This window comes from Erinaceus europaeus, chromosome 11 (assembly GCF_950295315.1).
Source record: "Erinaceus europaeus chromosome 11, mEriEur2.1, whole genome shotgun sequence".
In the NCBI taxonomy this organism is placed as follows: Eukaryota; Metazoa; Chordata; class Mammalia; order Eulipotyphla; family Erinaceidae; genus Erinaceus; species Erinaceus europaeus.
In genome coordinates, this window is record NC_080172.1 from 15,697,042 (window position 1) to 15,719,583 (window position 22,542).

The 22,542-nt window shown below is 39.6% G+C and overlaps 1 protein-coding gene and 1 long non-coding RNA gene across 4 annotated transcripts; one reads left to right on the forward strand and one right to left on the reverse strand.

Moving 5' to 3' along the window:
- Positions 1-2,840: 2,840 nt before the first annotated feature.
- Positions 2,841-5,757, forward strand: LOC132541200 (uncharacterized). The gene is made up of 3 exons (XR_009552370.1): positions 2,841-2,879; positions 3,048-3,179; positions 5,174-5,757. It is a non-coding gene; the product is annotated as an uncharacterized LOC132541200 (long non-coding RNA).
- Positions 5,758-9,211: 3,454 nt separating this feature from the next.
- Positions 9,212-22,379, reverse strand: ARRDC3 (arrestin domain containing 3). Of its 3 annotated transcripts, none has more exons than XR_009552469.1 (8): positions 21,844-22,379; positions 17,318-17,399; positions 15,617-15,764; positions 14,377-14,479; positions 13,582-13,838; positions 12,762-12,924; positions 11,999-12,191; positions 9,212-10,697 (listed from the first exon to the last, which is right to left on the reverse strand). XR_009552469.1 is itself a non-coding variant. In XM_007518962.2 (8 exons), exons 1-8 carry the CDS (start codon positions 22,121-22,123, stop codon positions 10,641-10,643), a joined length of 1,245 nt encoding a protein of 414 aa, XP_007519024.1. In that variant the 5' UTR covers positions 22,124-22,378; the 3' UTR covers positions 9,212-10,640. The 3 variants fall into 3 exon arrangements, 2 of the variants coding, with proteins under 2 accessions (XP_007519024.1, XP_060057146.1); XM_007518962.2 differs by having other exon boundaries at positions 11,999-12,153; positions 21,844-22,378; XM_060201163.1 differs by lacking the exon at positions 15,617-15,764 and having other exon boundaries at positions 11,999-12,153; positions 21,844-21,892.
- Positions 22,380-22,542: the final 163 nt, after the last annotated feature.

Here is a 22,542-nt window from a genome sequence, read left to right on the forward strand (position 1 = left end):
CTCCCTGAGGGCTTCTCAATATATGCAGTGTTATAGCAAAATACAAGGACTTTAGCTCTGAACATTTCTGGGTGTGAACTGTCAGTTTTTAATTAGACAGGTGTGGTTTGAGACAGTTCCTCAACTGTTAGTCGAAAGTAGCTTCTTTGGATAAAAAAATAGATGTAATAGCTACTTTGAAAGTTACTGTAATAAAATAAGATAATACAGAGCTTCCTAGGTTAGTGTTTACATGACAGGCTAAAGTAAAATACACTTGTGTCATTTCCCTACCTCGACGATCGCTTTATGTAGGTGTAGGAGAAAAGAGATTGAGGAGAACAGGCATACACGTTTTCCCTTAATTTACGAATATGTACTTTATATATACTACCTGCTCAGTTTTTTTATATATTTTTTATTTCTATGATATTTTGTAAGCAAGTGCTTCAGCCTACTGAAGAACAGTACCTTAGAGAACTAAATGAGTTAATAGATTTTCTTTAAATTGGAGCAATTTTCTTCTCCTTTATTGAATTGAGAAAACTAATTGTCAGAGAGGCAGAGAATGATGCAGATAATGCCCCAAGGTAAGAAAACTCTATTATGTTGTATTTCATTAGCAGTGAGCAAGAGTATTTTGGAAGGAAATTTCAGTATGTAGTGTGTGAAGGTGGGGGGTGCAGGGCACTGTGTGTGAGAGGTTGACAATAGCCATGCTGATACACTGTGTTTAACCCAGCTTCTTCCTTCCTCCCTCTCTTCCTTCCTTCCTTCCTCCCTCTCTTCCTTCCTCCCTCCCCCCTCCCTCCCTTCCTCTCTCCCTTTCTTTCTTCTTTTTTTCTTTCTTTCTCTCTTTCTGTTTTGTACATTCAGAGCATTGTCCCAAATTGAAATATCTCAGATTCATTTTTGTTTATTATTTTTTTCCCTCTTGAAAGCATCTAATATTAACACTAACTTGGAGATTATCTTCCTCCTTGTTTTCAGAGCTCCCATTTATATAAACCAGTCATTCATATATTTTAGGGTAAATGTACAAATGAGTGGCTTGTATAAATGGAAGCTCTGAAAACAAAGAGGAAGGTGATAAAGCTAACTGAAACACTTCTTCAAAGAGAGGTTGAATATTCCCTTGTTCATCTTAATATTGCTTGCGTCAAAGATAATCTCCAAGGAGTAAGTACTGGAAAAGTTTCACTTTTATTAATCAAGGTTAAAGACCTTTAGGTCTACGCGGCCAGATGGCAGTGCACCTGAGTACACATTACATGTGCAAGCACACAGTTCCCACCTGCAGGGACAAAGCTTCACAAGTGGTGAAGCTGTGCTGCAGGTGTCTCTCTCTCTTTCTTCCTCTCTATCTCCCTCTCTCTTCTCAATCTGTCTCTGTTTCTATTAAATAAAAAATATTTTTAAAAAACCAGTTAGGTCTAGAGTGATAACTGATATGCACACTATGAACAACTAATTGGAGGAAGACTGAGATTGAAGAGTCTTTACTCCTGACATGATTTGCCTTTTAAAATACTCTATGATTATTAGATGGTATTATGTTTAAGTTAAAAAGAATGTGGTGACTTTTCACTGTTTGCAAATAAGGTAGTGGCCTTCATAGTATTATTGACTATTTCCTTGAGTGTAATTGAATAGCTTTAAGACTCAGTATTGGTTTAAATATTGGAGAATTATAAATATTACAGTGATATAAGATTTGGAAGTCCAGAGTAAGTCCAAACAAAGTATTGGTTTAATTATATTAGGTATTCTAAATAGGGAGGTGCTACTTGAAGGACTTCCAGACACCTTTGTTTTTAGATGAAAAAAACATGGAAATATTTTTCTGGAAATAGAATTCCAGAAAACTCAAATAACTAGTGCAAGTTTGTTTCGCCACTTCTCTGTTGGCCAGTACTTAGACTTTTTTTTTTTTTAATATCTTTTAGATGAGTACCTCTACTTTCCACAGTATTTCTTCAAGAGGGGGGCTGGAGAGAGGGGGGGAAAGGAAAAGGGACTGAAGGAGAGGAGTTCTTCTGAGTTCTAACGATTTTACAGTTTAGGATAAAATGTGCTGTAAAAAGTTAGGAACAAATAATAGATAATAGTATTTACTCTAAAGAGGTAGTGTCCCTCCTTCATCTCCCCCTGCTCATTCAGTTACTACATTGTAGCCATGTTTTCTTTTTGTTAAGAAAGGAGTTTTTTTTTTTTTTTTAATATTTAGTTATTCTCTGTTGTTGCCCTTGCTGTCCTTGTTGTTGAACAGGACAGAGAGAAATGGAGAGAGGAGGGGAAGACAGAGAGGGGGAGAAAAAGACACCTGCAGACCTGCTTCATTACCTGTGAAGGGACTCCACTGCAGGTTGGGGAGACACGGGCTCTAACTGGGATCCTTATGCTGGCCCTTGTGCTTTGTGCCATGTGCACTTAATGCACTGTGCTACCGCACTTCTGACTCCCAGGAAGGAGGCTCTTAAGGTTTGAACTGTGTTTCCCAAAAAGATGTGCTTAAATTTTAATCCCTAATGCTGCAGAATGTGACCTTATTTGGACAGGGGTTATTTATTGCGGATATAAGTAGTTAATATAACGCCATACTGGAGGAAGAGCTCCGTTCATGCAAGTTTGTCCTTATAAGAACAGGAGGAACACAGAGTAGAATGCCACAGATACACTGGGAGAAGATGTCATGAGACACACAAGGCAGAGTTCAGTGTGCACCCACAAGCCATGAAATGACAACAGTCACCACCAGAAGCCGGAAGAGACAACATGTTTTCCTTTAGTCTTTAGCAGTCACATGATCTTCCAACACCCGGAATTTGGACTTTTGGTCTCCAGAATTGAGAGAGAATAATGTTTCAGTCATTTTCAGTCTCCCAGTTTGTGGGACTTGGGTAAGCAGTCACAGAAAAGAATACAGGGGAGGGATAATGTAATAAAAAGATTTATTGGGCTTTTCCTAATCAGTTTGCTCAGGACACTAATAAAAACATGCTGACCGGAGGCATTGATCCACAGTTTTCCTGTACGCTAAAGTGCTTGATGACTGTTCTGTTTTCCAGGATTCCTAGAGCTGACTTTCCAGCTGGGAGGAAGAAAAGCAAAGGGGAGGAAATAGCTTCTCTGATTTTGAAACGTTGCTGTGTTGGGGATCAAACGTAGGGTTTCACACATAGGAAGCATGGTCTATACTAGTGAGTCATTTTCCTGACCGAACTTTAAAATTTTATTGATGAGAGGGAGCAAAGCACTGCTCCACCTTTTATAAATTCCACATATTTTTGTGGTTGTTTTTCTCTCATCCAGTATCTGGAATCCAGCACAGGGCCTCCATATATGTAAAGTACATGCTCTACTGTTGAGGTGTGTACTTAGCTTCTGCTTTTGTCATTTTGGAGTTTATAATTTGGAGAAGAAAGTATGTTTGATTTTGTCATATGTATTCTGAGTATGATTTTATTGGTTGCCAGTAAACAACACCATGCACGTGTTTGTCTTAGTTTCTTGTTATTTTCTATTATCCTAAATGTCTAGAATGCCATTTTTGTGATTTTTAGACCGAAGATCTTTAGATTATAAAATTGTGCATTGGGGGTCCAGGAGGTGGTGCACCCAAGTTAAACACACATAGTACTAAGCACAAGGGCCTGCTCAAGGATCTGGGTTTGAACTCCCGGCTTCCCACCTGTGTGGGGGGGGTCATTTTACAAGCAGCAAAACAGGTCTGTAGGTATCTATCTTTTTCTCTCTTCCTCCTCTCTCAATTTCTCTCTGTCCTATCCAATAAAAACAGAAAAAATGCCTACCAAGAGCAGTGGATTTGTAGTGCTGGCAATGAGCTCCAGCAATAACTCTGGAGGCAAAATAAAAAATAAAAAATAAAAATAAAATAAAATTGTGCTTTGCTCTAGAAGTGGTGATGTTGACTTCCTTCACTGAAAAATCAAGTAAATCAAACTGACTTTTTTTTTTTTTCTTAATTTTTGTTTTTGGTCCTGGAGGCTAATTTTCCCCTTTTTGTTGCCCTTGTTTTATCATTGTTGTTATTGCTGTCGTTGTTGTTGGATAGGACAGAGAAATTGAGAGAGGAGGAGAAGACAGAGAGAGGGAGAGAAAGACACCTGCAGACTAGCTTTACTGTTTGTGAAGTGACCCCCTGCAGGTGGGGAGCTGGAGGCTCGAACCAGGATCCTTATGCCGGTCCTTGTGCTTTGCACCAGTGCACTTAACCTGCTGAGCCACCACCCGGTCCTCACTGGCTGCTTCTTATAACCATGTGCATGTGTATCATTATTAAAACTATTAACTCATTGAAAAATGACCAAGTAATTACAGGCTCAATCTTATTATTGAGCTCAAATTCAAATAACCTTTCTCTAGCAAAAATTTATATCATCTTTCCTTCCCCACCTTATATGAAAGAGTAAGGGTGTTAGGAACATAACTAGTATGAACAAGGACAAGTCCAACTGTGTCAGATAAAGTAAGGACTATAAAAGCTGGATAAGGGCAAGAGACCAGCACACTTTAATGATGTTCCTTTTGGTCACTACCAGGCCACCCCATCATTTCAGGGCCCTAGTCAGGGAATCCTGGGGTTCCCACATAGATATGATGGGCCTAGACCTCTAACAGATCTCTTTCTCCACCGTCACTGGTCATCTCCATTAGGAACAGCATCGTGGACACTCTTGTGGGCCTCTACAGGATCTTGCCCTCATTGTAGAACAACAATGATAGGAACTGCCCCACTCTCTGAGGGGAGGCTGGGTCAACATACTCTGCCATTTGTGGAAGATTGGTCCTGAAATGAGTGCAGCCTAGAATGTTCCTAGCTATGACGACAGAACATGAACTTAGAACTACAGGGATGTAGCGGTTACACAAACTTGTGGACATGGGCTCCAGATCCGATTGATGGGATTTTACAGTTAATGGTATTCATATAACTTTTCCATATTTGGGAGCTTCTCTCTTCCCCGACCTAGCTTTCTAGTCCTATTTCCAACTCTGACTCTCCTGAGATAATACCTTTAGTGTACCTGCATGTTAGCTATCAGACTGAGGCAAAAATTATACCTAAAATATTATACCTAAAATTATACCTAAAAAATATACCTAAAATAGCCTTCCTAGCTTCTTTCAAAATGGAGACTGCAAATCTCATCTGCTCTGTTCTTTCCTTTAGGTTCCTGATTATTAAACAATCTATTCTGCTTTACATCTGAATGCTTTTCAGCCACCAAGTTACATGATGCCACCATGACACCAAGCTGACATCCCTGGGCAGACGACCTCACCAATATGTCCTGGAACCTCACCTCTCCAGAGCTCTGCCCACTAAGGGAAAGATAGAAACAGGCTGGGAGTATGGATCAAACTGCCAGCACCCGTGTCCAAAACAGAAGCAATTACAGAAGCCAGACCCCCACCTTCTGCTATCCATAAAGATCTTTGGTCCATACTCCCAGAGGGATAAAGAATATGGAAACTTCCAATGGAGGGGCTCAGATATGGGACTCTGGTGGTGGGAATTGTATGGAATTGTCCTATAATCTTGTCAATTATTATTATTAAAAAAAAAGAATAGGGAAACTTTCAATAGAGGGGATGGGACACAGAATTCTGGTGGTGGGAACTGTGTGCAACTGTACCCATTAGTTTACAATCTTGTTAATTATTAAATCACTAATAAAAAATTAAGTGTAAACCCACAAAATACTTGACTCAAAAAAAAAAAAAAAAGAATGTGCCCTATGAGCATTATTTGGATTTCTGTATTCAAATGTGCTTAATATAATCATTCCCTGGGATTACAGATTAATCTTAATCTAGTCTGAGTTTCTTCCTGTTAAAACCCAAACCAAATGTGTTGACAAATATACTCAGCTCAGTCATTTACTAGGTTGTTTATCAGTGACAAAAAAGACTGAATAACCATGTTTCCACTTTGTAGATGAAGAAACCAAAATCAACACATCTTCAAGACTGTATCTACAGTCACTGAACATAAAATCTAGGTCTCCCTTTCTCATGTTAGGTTCTTCTCAACAGTTGTTTTAATTCCTTACATTATAAAGACAGTGTATAGAATTACAGTATAACCTGGTTGAGCACACATTATAATGCGCAAGGACCCCTGGTCCCCACCTGCAGGGGGAAAGCTTTGTGAGTGGTGAATCAGTGCTGCAGATGTCTGTCTCTCCCTCTCTCTTTCCCTTCCCTTTCAATTTCTGGCTGTCTCCATCCAATAAACAAAGATAATAAAAAATAGAATTACAGTATATATTTCTATAAGGTTGATTGTAAATTTGTCTAAATGCCTTAAAAATATTTTTAATGGGGCTGGGTGGTGATGCACTCAGTAAGTGTGCTTTTTTTTTTTTTCTTTTTTATTTATGAGAAAGATAGGAGAAAGAACCAGACATCACTCTGGCACATGTGCTGGCGGGGATCAAACTCGGGACCTCATGCTTGAGAGTCTAAAGCTTTATCACTGCACCACCTCCTGGACCACAGTAACTGTGTATGTTACAATACAGAAGGACCCAGGTTCAAGCCCATTGTCCCTACCTGCCAGGGAAAAATTCACAAGAGGTAAAGCAGTGCTGCAGTTGTCTTTTTTTTTTTTTAAAAAAAAAAGTACTTTTTTTTACTCCCTTTTGTTGTCCTTGTTTTATTGTTGTCATTGTTGGATAGGACAGAGAGAAATGGAGAGGAGGGGAAGACAGAGAGGGGGAGAGAAAGATAGACACCTGCAGACCTGCTTCACCACTTGTGAAGCGACTCCCCTGCAGGTGGGGAGCTGGAGGCTTGAACCAGGATCCTTACGCAGGTCCTTGTGCTTTACGCCACCTGTATTTAACCTGTTGTGCTACCACCCGACTCCGACTCCAACAGGTGTCTTTCTCTTTCTCCTCTATCTCTCCCTTCTCAATTACTCTCTTTATCCAAAAAAGAAAACAAATTATTTAATATATGCATGTATATTTGAGAATAATTACATACTAAGAACACATACAACTTGGCAGTTCATGTGTGATCATATGAATACTGACAGGTTATTTCTAAGTATGATTAAAAATGCTTTTCTAGAAATCACTATAAAATTCAGATACTGAGAAAAAGAATGCTGTTGTTTTTAAGATTTAGGAAAAAAAACTAAGATCAGATTAATGAAGTAATTTAAAATTTTATGTTTGTGAAAAACCAAACTCTTAGAGGCATCACAATGAGGGAGAAGTACCTGAAAGTGAAACAATTTACCTAGTTTGTTTTATAGAAAAGAAGTAAATTTATGTACTTTTTTTTTTTTGCGGGGGTTGGGGGGGAGGGGATCATTGCTGAGGCTTCACTGCCGTGGTTTTTCAGACAGAAAGACATGGATCCATGGGTGGGGAAGTGTGTGTGTGTGTGTGTGTAGGGGGAAAGCAGGATGGGGAGTGTGTGTGTGTGTACGTACATATGGGGGCCAGCACCAAAGTTTCCTTTCAGGTGACAGGAGTTGGACTGAAACTTTAGTTGCAATTCAAAGCAGGTACACTATCCAAGTAAGCAACTTTGCCAGTCCTCTTAACACTTTTTTAAAAAAGCGTATTTAAATATATGAAGTAATAATTATTATGAAAATTCCTTTAGTCTTTTGGTAATCTGCTTAGTAAAAGTCTTTACTCAGGACAGCTCACATTGTCTAGTTGTAGTCTTTCTAAAAAAAATTTTTAATTTTCCCTTTTGTTGCCCCTTTTTTATTGTTGATGTCATCGTTGTTAGATAGGACAGAGAGAAATGGAGAGAGGAGGGGAAGACAGGGGGAGAAAAATGTAAGACACCTGCAGACTTGCATCACCGCCTGTGAAGCAGCCCCCCTACAGGTGGGGAGCCGGGGGTGCCTAGTTGTAGTCTTAACAGTGTTTAGATGTGTGATGATTTAATATGACCAAGATAAAAATAAATCTCCAAACAATTTTACAAAAAAGAAAAAAAAAACACTTTATTTTTCACAAAGAAGAGCAATTGGAAAAATTAAATGATTTCCCACATACTGTTTTCTTAAAACAGAGCCTACAAGGACATATTCAGCACCAAATAAAAAAAGGAAAATGAGAAATTACAAACAGCCATAGAATATAATCCCTAAAGCAAACACATAATATTGCACTTTGTTTTGCTAACATTTCTGGGATTTTACTTTTTCCTAATTGAAAAATCAGGAATCTATCTTGAATACTGGAACACAACTGTGAACCTCACATCATATGTCAGGAATAGACCAATATTTAGAAAAGAGTAAAGTAATGCCACGAAGAAAGTAAAGAGTACTTTAGTAGGGAAAATAAAACTTTATTTGATAAAGTTTTATTTATTTAAAAATCGATCACATTTTGTGGTCTAGTGCCAATTATAAGAATATTGGTCATTCTTGTGTCATGTTATTTATCAGAGTACATGACGATAAATATTCCGATGCTATGCATATCAACAATTGTTCCCTAGTCAGTTAGATGTAAGTGAGAAAAGAAAAGGGATTTTCTGACAACACCCCCAACAAAAATAAAACCACCAAATGCCCTTTATGCCAAATATTACATAAGCTTCTTTTGAGGGGGGACATTCACAAAATGATTTAAGAACAATAAAAAAATATTTCACCCCCATTTCCTTGTTATCTAGTATTTGTTTGCTATGGGAGCCCAAACCCTTTAACCGAATCACTTAAAACGCGATTCATTTTTACACTGGGCTTTCTTCACCCTGTCAGCATTTTTCAAACATGAATTGTCTTCCATGTTTTCTTAAAGGCCACTTATGGAAAAGCCTATTTACTTATTTATTTTTTTTGTATGAAGCTTTAAGACAGTATTTAACCAGGTCAAGCACCAAGCCAGAGTTACTATTATTTTCAGCCACTTCTATTAATGTGGGGCTAAATGGCAGGACAGATGGAACACCCATTTCACACATATGTTGCAACCTCAGAGATGCTGATTTTCATTTAAAACCGTCAGAGCTTAATGCCTTCAAAAATAAGATCTTCAGTACAGTGGTAGTTTGGAAAATGCAGTTTGAAGAGTCATGAATGCTGGTATATTTGTTATGAGTAGACTGTAAATTATCTTTACTATAAATTATAATTTACTGATGTTATCTTTCCTACCTATATAAACTCAACTTGATTTCTCATGCTTAGCAAAATGATCTTTAGGTAGTGGAAAAAATACTTTTATTAAAAAAAAAACCCACACAAGTATAAAAGTTATTAATCCAGCAACATTCGAGTACTTGTTAATTCTGAAGTTAACCACTAATAAACTTGGTTTTCACGCTCTTTCAAGCTTGAGCAGGATAGAAAACATACAAACTGAGCTTTCAAATTATTACCTGAACATAGATTCCCTGCTCATTAAAATACTTTGCACCAGCAAAAATGATTTTCAACATATGTGCTTTGGAGGTAATTAACTCTGTATAAAAATAAATGTACGTTCTCCTCCACTTGAGTGACTGGAAAACTCCCATACTTTTGAAATAGTAAAAATAATAGTTTTTAAGAGCAACAGCCCTTAACTCTTGCTGGTGCCTGCCACACTGCCTTTTCTTTACTCCATTCTTAGCTCTGCTACTTTCTTCTTAAATGTAATGATAAAAAGGGAATGTGGGTGGGTTATCACTTTTGTGTATGTCCCTTTTTTCAAATTTCCCTCTCCAAAAAGCCAGCCAACCAACCAACCAACCAACCAACCAAACAACAACAAAAAAATAACAGTGCAACAAAACACAAATAGCATTCCAACAGTTTGGCAAGTGATGCGTTCACCTGAGATTAAGTGATTTTAGGCAGTCAGTAACAAAATGCTGCTTTGCTGTAATAGTAGAAAGGCAACAAATTCTTAAAAGAAACCAAGAAGGTATACAATCTTGACAAAGTCTCTTATTAGCTTCCTCCTCTTATCTCTTTTCCCATGTATCGGTTGCGTTATCTACTACAGTAGGCTGCAAAACATACAGCAAGGATTGGCTTGAAGGCATTTGATGTTTGTAAATAAATCCACAATAGGATCCAAGATGAAGAGGTGAGACATGGTCAGCCTAGTAGGACAATTCTGAGCATGTGCATATGCAGGCAGAGTCCAGGCTATGTTAAATTAAAAATAAATGTCAGTGCGCTTTTTCCATGTTGCAGTTTGTTTCCCCTCCCCCCAAAGCTTTCTTTTGTTCCTTGTTGTGCTGATCACAAGCAAGTATTAAGAGTATCAAGAGTCTGGCATAAATGGAAAAAAAAAAAAAAAGCTGTAGTGACATTGAACTGCACAATGTAAGCATTGAGCATGTGCAAATTTTCAAATCAAAAGAAGGAAGTCATCCCTCTTTATAATGTGGTGTCTCGACACATATGACCATAGGCTAAGGTTGACTGCTCTTAGTATGTGCCAGTTTGAAAGGAGAAAAGCTTAGATCTTCAAGCATGAGGAGCAGTCCCAGAATGTTGCAATATGCTTCTAAAGCATGACCACTGGTTGTTTCATACATTTGCCATTTTTCTGGGCAAAAGCAATTCCACTTCCTCTGAAAGCGTGTCTCCAAGATACTTCTCTGTCCTCAGTCGGGGAGAGATACAGTTCGGAACCCATATCAACTTGATATCACCAAGTGTTCCTTCAACGAGAGGGGCAGGATGGTCTATCTTCTGTTGACTGATCAGGATTTGGATCAATCTGGAAACAAAGAGAAAAACTACTAAGTATTTTGGTGAGGTCTAGGAGGAGAGCACAGCAATTTACTAAATTTTTGGGTACTAGTATTATTTATAAGGTGTTCGATATTCATTACAAGATTAACAGTCTGACTCACAAAGGTAAGACTGAACAGCTATTTTAAACTAATGGCAAACATTTATCATGAATGGAGTTATGGTTCAGTATTTAGTAGTGGTTAAGACTCAGATATGATGAACTCTTATAGTAGTGACCTACCTGGACTATTCTTTCTTCCAGACTGAACTTAACTATTATCTTCTCAGGAAATATGCTCTTAATTCCTTAAGCCTAGCAAGCTGCTCTCTCAAATTAACTGCATGTTCCTATCACATTGTTTCATAATCCTATACTTGTAAGTCTTCATGAGCACCTCCCAAGTAAGGGCTGTTTTACTCTCATTAGTTGCAAAGTTATCAATATGAGGTAAGGGAAAAATAGTCTAACGGCATAGGGAAATGGTTTACAAATGCTATTCTCTATGACTGAGCACGTCAAAACACTCAAGCACCAAACTGGAAAAGGATCATGAGTAAGATAAATTAAAATACCAGTTCCACTGGAGCTTTAAAATTTCAATTTTTGGGAGTCCGGCACAGCGGTTAAGCGCAGGTGGCGTAAAGCACAAGGACTGGCGAGAGGATCCCGGTTCAAGCCCCCACCTGCAGGGGAGTCGCTTCACAAGCGGTGAAGCAGGTCTGCAGGTGTCTATCTTTCTCTCTCCCTCCTCTCTCCATTTCTCTCTGTCCTATCCAACAACGAAGACATCAATAACAACAACAATAATAACTACAATAATAAAACAACAAGGGCAAAAAGAAAGGAAAATTGAATAATATTTTTTTAAAAAAAATCAATTATTCTGGGGGGCTGGGTGTTGGCACACCAGTTGAAGGACCTACGCACAAGGACCTAGGGTTTAAGACCCTGCTCCCCACCTGCAGAGAAGAACTTCATGAGTAGAAGAGGTCTGCAAGTTATCTTTCTCTCTCCGTAACCCCCCCATTTCTTTCAGTCCCATCAAATAAAAAGAATCACTTATTCCTTCAACAGGCATTATGCAAGCATGAGTCTAAATCAGTCTCTCTTTCTCCCCAAATATAAGTGAACACTTCCACTTCCGATATATAGAGACAATCTCAATTTTAACTTTTTATAATTTTCCCCCATGATGACAAAAAATTTAATAGTATTTTTAAAAGCTTACAACACTATTTTACGACAAGGTCAGCTCATCACATACTTGAGGGGCTGGTGCTTACCTCTGAATAAAGAGGTGGAGGCAAGAAGCGGAACTCCTGGATATATGCAAACAATGGTCCTTGAAGTGCCCTTTCAAAGTCGTCACAAGCACTGACTGGTGCGAGATTGTTCCGCCTTTGTTCCTCTGTTACCACTTCTGCATAGCTGGGTGGTGCTGAAGGAAAAAGATACACGCAATTCGAACAACATGTTCTTATGCATGTCAAAATACACAGAATAGTAGGTATTAAAAAATAATGTCAACGTATAATAATAATTTGCTTTGTGATACAATTAGGTAGACAACACATTTTAAATCTAACATCAGGGCAGGGCGTGAATCAATTGCACAGCATAGGACTTGTGTATGGGGGTCTTGGGGTACTATCCTCAGTAGCACACACAGCAGTAGTGTGCTAGGCTCTCTCGTTTAAAGAAATACATCCTAAAGCAACCAAAACCAAATACTATGGCAAATACTATGGCTTGGCAGAGGACAGCTCATCTGAGAGGGCATCTGCTCTGTCATCCACGCGACCCAGGTTCTAACGGGGCTCCTAGTGCACTGGGTGGAGGGATGTTTTGGTGCTGACTCTCTATCTGAAAAAGTTGGCCCAGGGTGGTGAAGCCACCACAATAAATAAATAAATAAATAAACAGAATTTACTCTCTTTTAAAAAAACAAATAGAAAGCTATCTAATCATAAGAAATCAGAAGCAAAATGACTGCAGTTCTTAGAGCGTAAGGTAAAAAAAGGCTTAGAGAATGTATTATAAAATTACCTTCAGGTCTTTCCGGTAGAGATATACCAAGCCAGTTCATATTCATGCTACACTGACTGCTTACACTTGAGGTTCTGCTACCAAATGGATGTAGAGGAATGGTACCAATGACAAGTGGCAAATTAAGAAATAAATCCATAGCTCCAGGAATATCCACATATACCTAAAAAATAAAAGAGAGACGTTAAGTTTTAAATACCAAGTACAGCTTACTTTGAAAACTTATAACTGAAACTTTATGCTAATTTCTTTCTTTTTCTTCTTTTTTTAAGCAGAGCACTGGTCAGCTCTGGCTTATGGGGGGCTTATGAACCTAGCTGGGACTTTGGAGCCTCAGGAATGTATCTTTGCATAACCATTATGCTATCTATCCCCACTCCCTACCAGCCCCATTTTTTTTTTTCTTCAAACCAGAGCACTGCTCACCTCCTGCTTCTGGTGGTGTGGGGGACTAAATCTGAGTGAGACTCTGGAGCCTGAGGCAGGAGAGTCTCTTTGCATAACCTTTGCTATCTACCCTCTATGTTAAAATTCTTAATTCAAACAGTATAAAGGAAGCTATGTAGAACTACATGAAAATCCAATCCTGAATATAAGATACAATGATATCCTTGTAACTTTAAAATTGAAAAAAGAAAACAACTCTTGGACTGCTCAGGTAACTCACTTGGGAGAGTAAACTTAACTTGTCATGTGAATGACCCAGTCATGAGTCCAGTGCTCACAGCACTGAAGCTCTGGAATAGCAGTGTCTCTCCCTCTCTGACAAAAGTCACATGGTCCGTGAAACCCCGGCAATGACCCTTCAATCCATACATACCATTAGTGAATATTCCACGCGGATTATGCTACAGTCAAGGATGGAAGGAGAAACTGGTGGGATTTTCAGCAACTTGCCATTCCAAGTCTCCGTTTTTCCAGATGATAAGGACTCCCCACGCAAATTCGCCACAAGCTGTTTTACCTCCTTCATTTTTCCTTTGGCATAAAAGGCCTGTGTTTGGTAAATGGCTGCCTTTGGCACCACCATTCTGGAAGAGCAGTTCTCAATCTCAGCAAATATCTGAATTGATTCACCTGGTGGGAAAAAATACAGATTGACTGTTTAAAAAACATTCTCCAAACAATCGACTGTTTAAAAAAAACATTCTCCAAACAGAGGCAGAGTCTTGGTTTAAAGTTTAAAGTTCAATGGACTATAACACATGAAAAGTTGTTCTAGGAGTAGCAAGTCATTTCGAACTATAAAAATTAACTACTCTGGGGGTGGGCAGTGGCTTATTTGGTTAAGGACCCTGGTTCAAGCCCCCAGTCTCTACCTGCAGGGGTAGAGCTTCACAAGGAGTAAAGTAAGTTGCAGCTATCTCTTTCCCTATTTCCCCCATCCCTCTATATTTCCTCTTCCCTATCAAGAATAAAAACATTTAACTACTTAGAGCATCTGTTAAACAAAACAAAACAAAAAAGGAGATGATACTTCAATTTATGGAAGGAAGCCAGGTAAGGTTAATTTACATTACTACTTTTTTAAAATTTTTATTAAAACAGAATCGATTACACTATTTTGTACTCAGTAGAGAAGAGAGGGCTTTTAAGGAATCCGACTCATACGTACCTGGGGTATATCCCTTCCTTTCGATTTTGGCACTTAAGGATATTGGGCCTGAGGTACAGAACCAGCAACAGAGAGTCTTTTCTTTTGTGCCTGCTTGGGGTGACTATAAGAAATAAATATATAGGGAAAGATCAATGTCTGATTTGGTGCAGTAAAAGAATTTTAAAATATAAGACTAAATTCTTGAAAAGCTTAATGCAGAATCCCCCCCACACACCTAAATATCCTTTGAATAGATACTGAAGATATTAACATATCGATTTTAAAGATTTATGAGTATGAGGGAGTATGCGTGTGAGCCTGCCGGAGTATCGCTCAGGACCTCACAAGGAGGAATCCTGAACTTTGGCACAACCGCTTCTTGGGCAGCAATGTACTAAAGCAAAACAAATAAGACAAAATCCAAAAAAAACAGGTCAGTGGCTTCTGAATTATAAAGTCTGCACAACAAAAAGATGTACGAGGCTTAACACCCTAGTTCAGAAACAGAGTATTAGCCCACACTATTTATAGACATAATAATTAAAAACTAACCAAGCCAACAACCATTGAAATAAGTAATCACAAAAAAAAAATCCCTTTCCACATTTTACTCAAACTGCCTTCAGAAAAGGCAGCTTGGAAAGCAATTTAGTTGTAATCCCAAGAACTTTTCTTTCAGAATACAAAGTCAGTAAGGAAAACAACTCATTTTAAGATCAAGTAATGATCTGCTTGTAAGATGTTATCATTTCTTTATACCCCCAAAAGTTTTTGGTCATATCTGAAACTCATGAAAAAAATGTAATAAAAAAGATTTTTATAAGAGTTTTTTTTCCTTAAACTTGATAGTCTCCCCAATTATTTGACAAGTATATCCCTATGTTGGAATAATGCAACAATTTTTTACAAATATTACAAATTTCATATTATACTTTTAAGTTACATGAAATGGTCTTATTAATATAAGACAATTGAGGCTACTGTTCCTCTTCCACTAAAATTACCTAGGGAACAGATATGCTTTTTGTTGTCGCTGTGATTTTTTTTTTTTCCAGTAAGATATATTTCATATTATATACTGGCTTACTTTAAAATAGAAAATATGAGCATATTCTTTTTTTAAGCCTTTGACTTAAAAGTAGCATTCATGGAATTTTAAGATAAAATTACTAATTAAAAAGATCACATAGCTTAAGTGACTATTCTTTAGTATTTATGCCAAAAAAAACAAGGAATGAAGACTTCAATCAATTCTTACCAGTAATGAAGGAGTGTTGATATCTATATGCTCAAAGACTGTAAATTCCTTCTTTAATTTTACTGGTAGAAGCCAAGGCCTGTGCAATTCGGCTTTCACCCAATAGCGCACACTGCCATGTCGGCCTTCGAATGAGGTAGCAAGTGGTCTGTGTAGAATATAAACGTCGTTACATCAATCTTATACCTCTTTCTAATAATGATGTAGTTGGTAAGCATAAAAGTATATTGTACTGCTTATATATCGATGAGGTATCAAAGAGATAATTAAAAAAAATTTTTTTTTCCAAAGGGATGTCATTGGGGAAAAAAAAAAAAAAAACAAACAACGTTGTTTCCAAATAACAATTGATAATAGTTCAGTATCATACAGTTATTATTGTTTGTTTATTTTAAAAAGGCCACACAAATATAACTTCCTTTTAATTAAGAGGCTACTTTTAATGCTGGTGGTAAAATTATGAAAAAGTTTGAAAATGTACAGCTCTAGAAAAGGTAATTTAATTAAAAAAAAAAAAGAAAAAAAAAAAAAGAATGAGAATGAGGATGGTTTCCTACCTATTTCTGAGGAGAAATTCGACAGGGGCTCAACACTAGGCTCAATTCCCTACAGTGCTCTACTTGCTGTGAGGTGGGAACTGTTATCTCATTTTATAGCAACTGACTATGAAAGTCGCCAAGAGTGAGAATACCCATTTATAGTTTCAAAAATGCCACATTTCATGAAGTCCACTGAAACTCTAAACAACTGATTTTATCTCGCCCAGTTAACTCAAGTTCTCTTTGGTTGGTCCAAGTTTTCTTACTTCATAGGTTTTAAAAAAGCAAAAGAGCTATTTCTACTGAACCAGAACAGAGACATTACTACTATAATTCAACTTTCTTTCAAATTTTATTACTCAGAAAGTTATATTTTCATGACTTTTGTCCCCTCCCTTTCATAACTAGAATATGAAAATGCCTAAATGTTACCCAGGAGACAGCTCATAATGTTTTATTTCATAAATGTTTTTGTATTCTAGACTCCTATGCAAACTTCTAGAGCACCCCAAAATAAGAAAACTATGCCACTCCCACAATTTAATCAATTGTGGCAGTTAAGATATTTTAAAAATATATTTCAGGATCGCCATGTTTGCAAAATATTAAGGACCACTACTAGCCATATGTATGTGTGTATATATATATATATATATATATATATATATATACACACACACACACACACACTTAGATATTTCCTTCAGAAAGCATGTCAGCATTGTGTCAAGTTATGTTCAAATTATATAGTATGTACAATACTCTGAAAATAATGTAAATGTATATATATATGTATATATATTGTTCATTCAAACTAACTCAAGAGCTAGTACATGTTAAAAGCCAATCTCTTTAAGTCTGGAGACAGAAATATAAAAACACTGCGCTTTGTTTTCTATAATTTTGCCACAGTAGATTAAAGAATAGCTTTCATTGGATGAAACATTGTTTTCCTCCAGAAAGTTCCAGTAATGAAAAGGTGTTTTTTTTAATCCTCATTAAGTCTACTTTTAGAATAATAAAAAGAAGAAGAAGAAGGAGAAGGAGGAGGAGGAGGAGGAGGAGGAGGAGGAGGAGGAGGAGGAGAAGGAGAAGGAGGAGGAGGAGAATAGGAGGAGGAGGAGGAAGAGTGTTTATGAACAATGCCGACTGTGATACTCACGTCTGTGGAAGCTCGAAGCTGAATGCATATTCATGCCTTCCTGAATGAATAGTGTTGAAGCCTTCTTCAGAACTATCATCATCTGAAGTAAACAGACAGACAGACAGACACCATCGTTACTAAAAACTCCTCACAGACTCAGCACCACTTGCAAGTCGCTCATCTAAGTAACCAAGTAACTAAGTAACCTACAAGTTTGGAGCCTTCAAGTAGGAGCGCTGACCTCCTCACATCACCACTTACTCTACATACGATTAAAGCGACCACGCCTGAGGCTCCAAAGACCCAGGTTCGATCCCCTGCTCTGCCATAAGCCAGAGCTGAGCAGTGCTCTGGTAAAAACTAATCATAGTAATAATAATAAATAATTCAAACTATTTAAAAAAAATTAAAAATGAAACAAAACAAAACAAAAAAACCACCTTGAGCCCTCAGTGGCTCTGTCTATTAAATAGGCACAGTTATTGCTCCCGTAGGGAATTTATTTTTGTTTTTTCACTGTTTATGGGGTGGGAAAGAGGACTGACACCACAGTGGTTGACACACAGGTGACAACCTCTCCTCTCCCGGTGACAGGTGTCTGCAAGACACCCTCCCCCCACCTCTAGGTGTTTTATAAACCGAAAAACAGCTCAGCTTGCACAAGCTCACAACACAGCAGGTGCTTCACAGACGCCTGAGCTCCAGCCCAACCCGACACTAAAACGTCAACCGTGTCTTCAACGTTTCACTTAACAAAAAAAAAAAATCAGGAAAAATGTCAAACGTTTACTTAAAAAATCAGGACTCCCAGATGTGGATGTGCTCATTGGAAAACAGCAGGAAACTTTCTGTCAGACAGATGTGCGAGTTCATAAAAAAAAAAAAAAAAACCAACCCCACAGTGATGTCAAGCTTCCCCAGCTAAAAATGAAAACTCTCCATGAAACCCTAAAACGATGCTCTCATCGAGAGTTAAGTCTTAAAATGTGGCAAATGTAAAAATACTTTCTACAGACTGAAGAGCTGCTTGCTGGGTTACAGGGAAGCAGCAGCCCCTCCCCATCCCCATCTTCGAAAAAAAAAAATAGAAAAAATAAAACGACCATTTATTTCGGTTGTTTTCCATTGACTAGTATGAAACCAACCGCCTTCCATTTTCTATCACTGTCTGCTGGTGGGCTACAGGTTTCTTTGAGTGTCTCCAAAATAAATTAGCGAGAATAGGAGGGTCTTCTGAACCCACACTGATTTTAATTAATAAACGTGCCATATTTTATGCAATTTTCTTGGTGTAGAATCCTTTACCATCAATCATGATGATCATCTGGCAGCATCATTTAATTTTTCTCCCCCTCCCAAGTATTAAATGCACAAATGTGCTATTTTTCTTACATCTAAGGGGGGGAGCCCACATGCTATACAGACACACACACACACACACACACACACACATATATATATTTAAAAAAAAAAAAAAACCCTATGGTGACTCGTTATTATCAGTACTATTTCCCATGTCCACTGCGCAAATGGGGATTTCAGCACCGCCCCCCCACCAAAAACACCAAAAAAAAAACAAAAAAACCCAAAAACAAAAACAAAAAAAACTGACTGGTGAGCAAGGGACCACTGAGGTCTGCTCCCAAAAGGCGACCAAAGTTCGCTCGTCTTCTCCCTTTCTTCCCTCCTCGCTCCCTTTTTGTGCCAGCTCAGCACTCCCATTGCCTGAGCAGCGGCGGCCGCGCCGTGGTAAACAAGTGCTGGGCTGTCAATCAAGAACTAGACCGGAGCAGGAGACGACCGGCCTAAACCGGCGCGAGCAGATCCCAGCCGGCCCGCCTGCGCGCCACCGCCCCGCTGCAGCCGCCCGCGCGCCCCGCTATACATACGGCATACGTCGCGGCGCTCGCGCTCGCGCCCGCGCAGCCTAGCCTGCTGGGGCGGCGGGAGGGAGCGGGGGCGGGGCCACAAGGGGGCGGGGCCACCAAGCCGCGGCGCTTCCGCTTTCCACACCCCGAGCCGGTGACCGGTTCGATCTACTCCAGACACCTTGATGGTTGCCCGGAGCAAAATGAGGGCGGCCAGAACAGTGTGCTTAGCCGGGGCGGGGGCCACGGGAAGGCAAGCCCAGGCCCCCAGTCAGCTTGCCATGTCTCATCCCCCCCCCCCCCCCCCGCTCCTGAACATTCTCCTTTTGCTACTCTGTCCCCGCAGGTGAAGTTCAGGGAGCCGGCCTAGTGGCTGTCAATGTCCGGCCCACACGCTGTGTGTGTCCACTGGTTTCTTTTAAAGTCACCTGCCTGCCTGCCATCTTTTATCAAGCACATAGGGAGACGGGGTCCTGCCCAGCCCCAAGTTTTCTCTCGACTGTCAACTCAAATTGCACCCCAGGGGCTATTGCAGCACCTGCGAGGGCAGCGATTTTTTTTGGCCCTCGGCCAAATCGCCTAGTCCCCTCGTCTCGCTGACTGAAGGAGGACGACAGCTGGTTACGGCACACGGTCCCTGGTGGCTGGAAACAGCCGAGGACGGATGGCCGAGCGGGGTAGAGACCGGCCACTCTGGAGGGACCTTTACCGGCGCACGCCGGTTCCAAGCCGCGCCCAGCCGGCCCAGCCCACTCTCCCCACCCGCCCGCGCCCAATCCAATCAGAGCGGGGCATCGCCTTAGCAACAGGCTAACAAACCCGGCTCCGCCTATCAGCGGGCGCCGGGGGCGGGTCCTCCGCTACCAGGCTAGTTTGAGAGGTTCCCAGTTTTAAGTCATTGAAACTATTCCAGACTCAAAAAGATCAGCCACGTTTTGCAGGGGTCGGGGGGTGAGGGGGGTAGTAGCCGTGCATCTTTATGAGATGCAGGCATTTTCTTTTACCATGAAATCGTGGCTATTTTCAGGGATACAATTGTTTGTTCCCATAACTCGTTCTACTTTCACTCCATATTGCAAACCTCCATTCCTTAAAAAAAAAAAACCCAACAAAAACCCTTTTGTTTCTTCTCACTCATTTTAGTAAAAGCTGTAATGTTTAGGAAGGTTGAGAGGCCAACACTATGTGTCTGCTTTTTCATAAATACCAGAACTGTCATTATTAGGCAGTTGCATTTGTCAGGGCTACAGACTGAAAGAAAAAGGTTCAGAAAATCTTTCAGGTTGCAAATGGCATCTGTGTTAACAATCAAGAGTTTAAAGATAAAGAATCGGTTTTATCGCAATAGTTAAAAAAGAAAGAAAGAAACGGTATATGAATGCTGTGATTCAAAGCATCCTTCATTTCCAATTTTGCCACGGTTAGTTCCCCCCGGGGATGCACATTGTTATAACGTTAAAAGAAAAAAAGGTTTTTTTTTTTTTTAAAGTGTCCTCCTCTTTGGAAGAACCATCGTCCGCTTTGGAACTAAATACTGCATTAAAAAGAAGAAGAAGAAGAAGAGGAAGCAGCAGCAAAAAATTACATAACGAGTTTTAACATTATATTCTTCTCGGGCTAGGAATTAAGTCATCGCCACCACCTGACGCGTGTAACCAATCTGCTGAGAGCAGAACAAGCGCCCCTCCTCGCCACCCCTAGAACTGGTCCGAAACAGGATTGAACCGCTTCTAACAAAGGGTGGAAACTTAGAAAAACAAGCTTAGAGTCTTCTATATTTCCACAATGTATCCACTTAGACAATAGATGGACCATCTCAGGACCCCTTCTCTCCTTGACAACCTCCCTCCTCTCCCCCTTTCTAGGCAAAAATCAAATCCAAAGCGCCGAATACTTTGCAATTCCATTTGACTGGCTCGGGTTTCATTGAATGCACGTTCCAAAGTTAGGCATGATGCTTTGCAAAGGGGGGGAAAAATGACTGATTCTAAATGGCTTCGAAAAACTGATTTGAAAACCTATAGCCATCGTGAAAGATAATTGTCTTTTAAAATAGACAATGGTCCGTGTAAATATCTAAAGGAACTGGAAAGCTATGGTGAAGAAGAAGAAGGAAAAAAAAAAACACGTGGGGGTGTTAACACCATATGTCAAAATAAGCCACAGGACCCATCAAAGAACAATGGTCAATCCTTAGCTCTTTTGTGTCTGAATATGAAATATAAAATATAGCTAGGTACCCACTGGAAATGTTACTCCATTTCTACACCGAAGCTTAAATTTTTAGGTTTCAGATTGTAAAAGCACCAGGAAGGCACATCAAATGCTGGACCACAGCTTTCAGCACAATTCACGTGAAAGCATACACATGTGATTGTTGGATCTGATTTAAGCACAGTTTGCAAGTAAGGTGCAAATGGACTGCAAGTGTGTATGGAACCGACCCAGCTGGGTATGGAGGTAGTTGAAGAAGTGCAGTTTGCAGTCACTTTGCAGATACCTGCAAGCAGGATGAATGTCAAGGAGAATCCCCATCGTCTAACTTTGCTAATCTTTCTCCAACTGCAATGTGCTAGAAGTAGAATCACCTTAATTCAGAGGGGGGAAAAAAAAGCTGAAAAGGCAAATTAAAAAAAAAAAAAAAGACCAATGACTTCTGAATAGTACAAGACTTACCTCTTTCGTGTCCAATTAAGATGTCTTTATGGTTGAAATATTCGACTTCTTCAGTATAATTCTGTGTATAGGCAGTATTGGAGCCGGCGTTTCTAGATTCGGTCCAGCGTACTTTCGCATGTCCTCTTGCATGAATTTTAAGAGATTTTACTCTGATTTCCCCAGTAACTTCTAAATTCACCCTTCCTGAGACTGTATCCCCGCTAGAATACACAGGGACATTGCTGTCATTAAGACAGTCAAAGCTTATCGTCAAACTCTTTACCTTTCCCAGCACCATGTTGATAACAAAAATCTATAAAAATATAATATGAGAATCCCCAGGAAAAAAAAAAGTCAAGATCGCATATAAAATGCGACCTTCACTTAACACTGATCGATATCTTTTGCCGTGCAAAAAGCTTGCAGGCAGGATCAGTAATTCCCTACAAATAGTCCATTGAGATTTCTTCTAAAGTCAAGGCAGCAGGGGCTGCTGCGCTCCAAGCTCCGGCTCCTTGCAGAGGTCTCTTTACAAAGACGGGCGGCTGGAGCCTGCCAGCTCCTTTAAGAGCAGCTTTGTGAAAAACAACCCCGCTGCGCATGCGCACGCCGCGGCTGCTGTCCGCCCTCCCTGCGCGCTCCCTCCCGCGACGGGCTCGCTCCCTTGCTCGCTCACGGGTACAGTAGGTGTAGAGAGAGAGAGGGAAAGAGAGAGAG

What these genes read in the sequence shown, in the direction of transcription:
- ARRDC3 (XM_007518962.2), bottom strand. Translation starts at nt 22,123, where the DNA reads ATGGTGCTGGGAAAGGTAAAGAGTTTGACGATAAGCTTTGACTGTCTT. An exon ending in CTTAATTGGACACGAAAGAG is followed by an intron (nt 17,400 to 21,843) that starts GTAAGTCTTGTA and finishes TGTTTACTTCAG; the next exon opens with ATGATGATAGTTCTGAAGAA. An exon ending in GCGTGGAATATTCACTAATG is followed by an intron (nt 12,925 to 13,581) that starts GTATGTATGGAT and finishes TTTATTTTTTAG; the next exon opens with GTATATGTGGATATTCCTGG.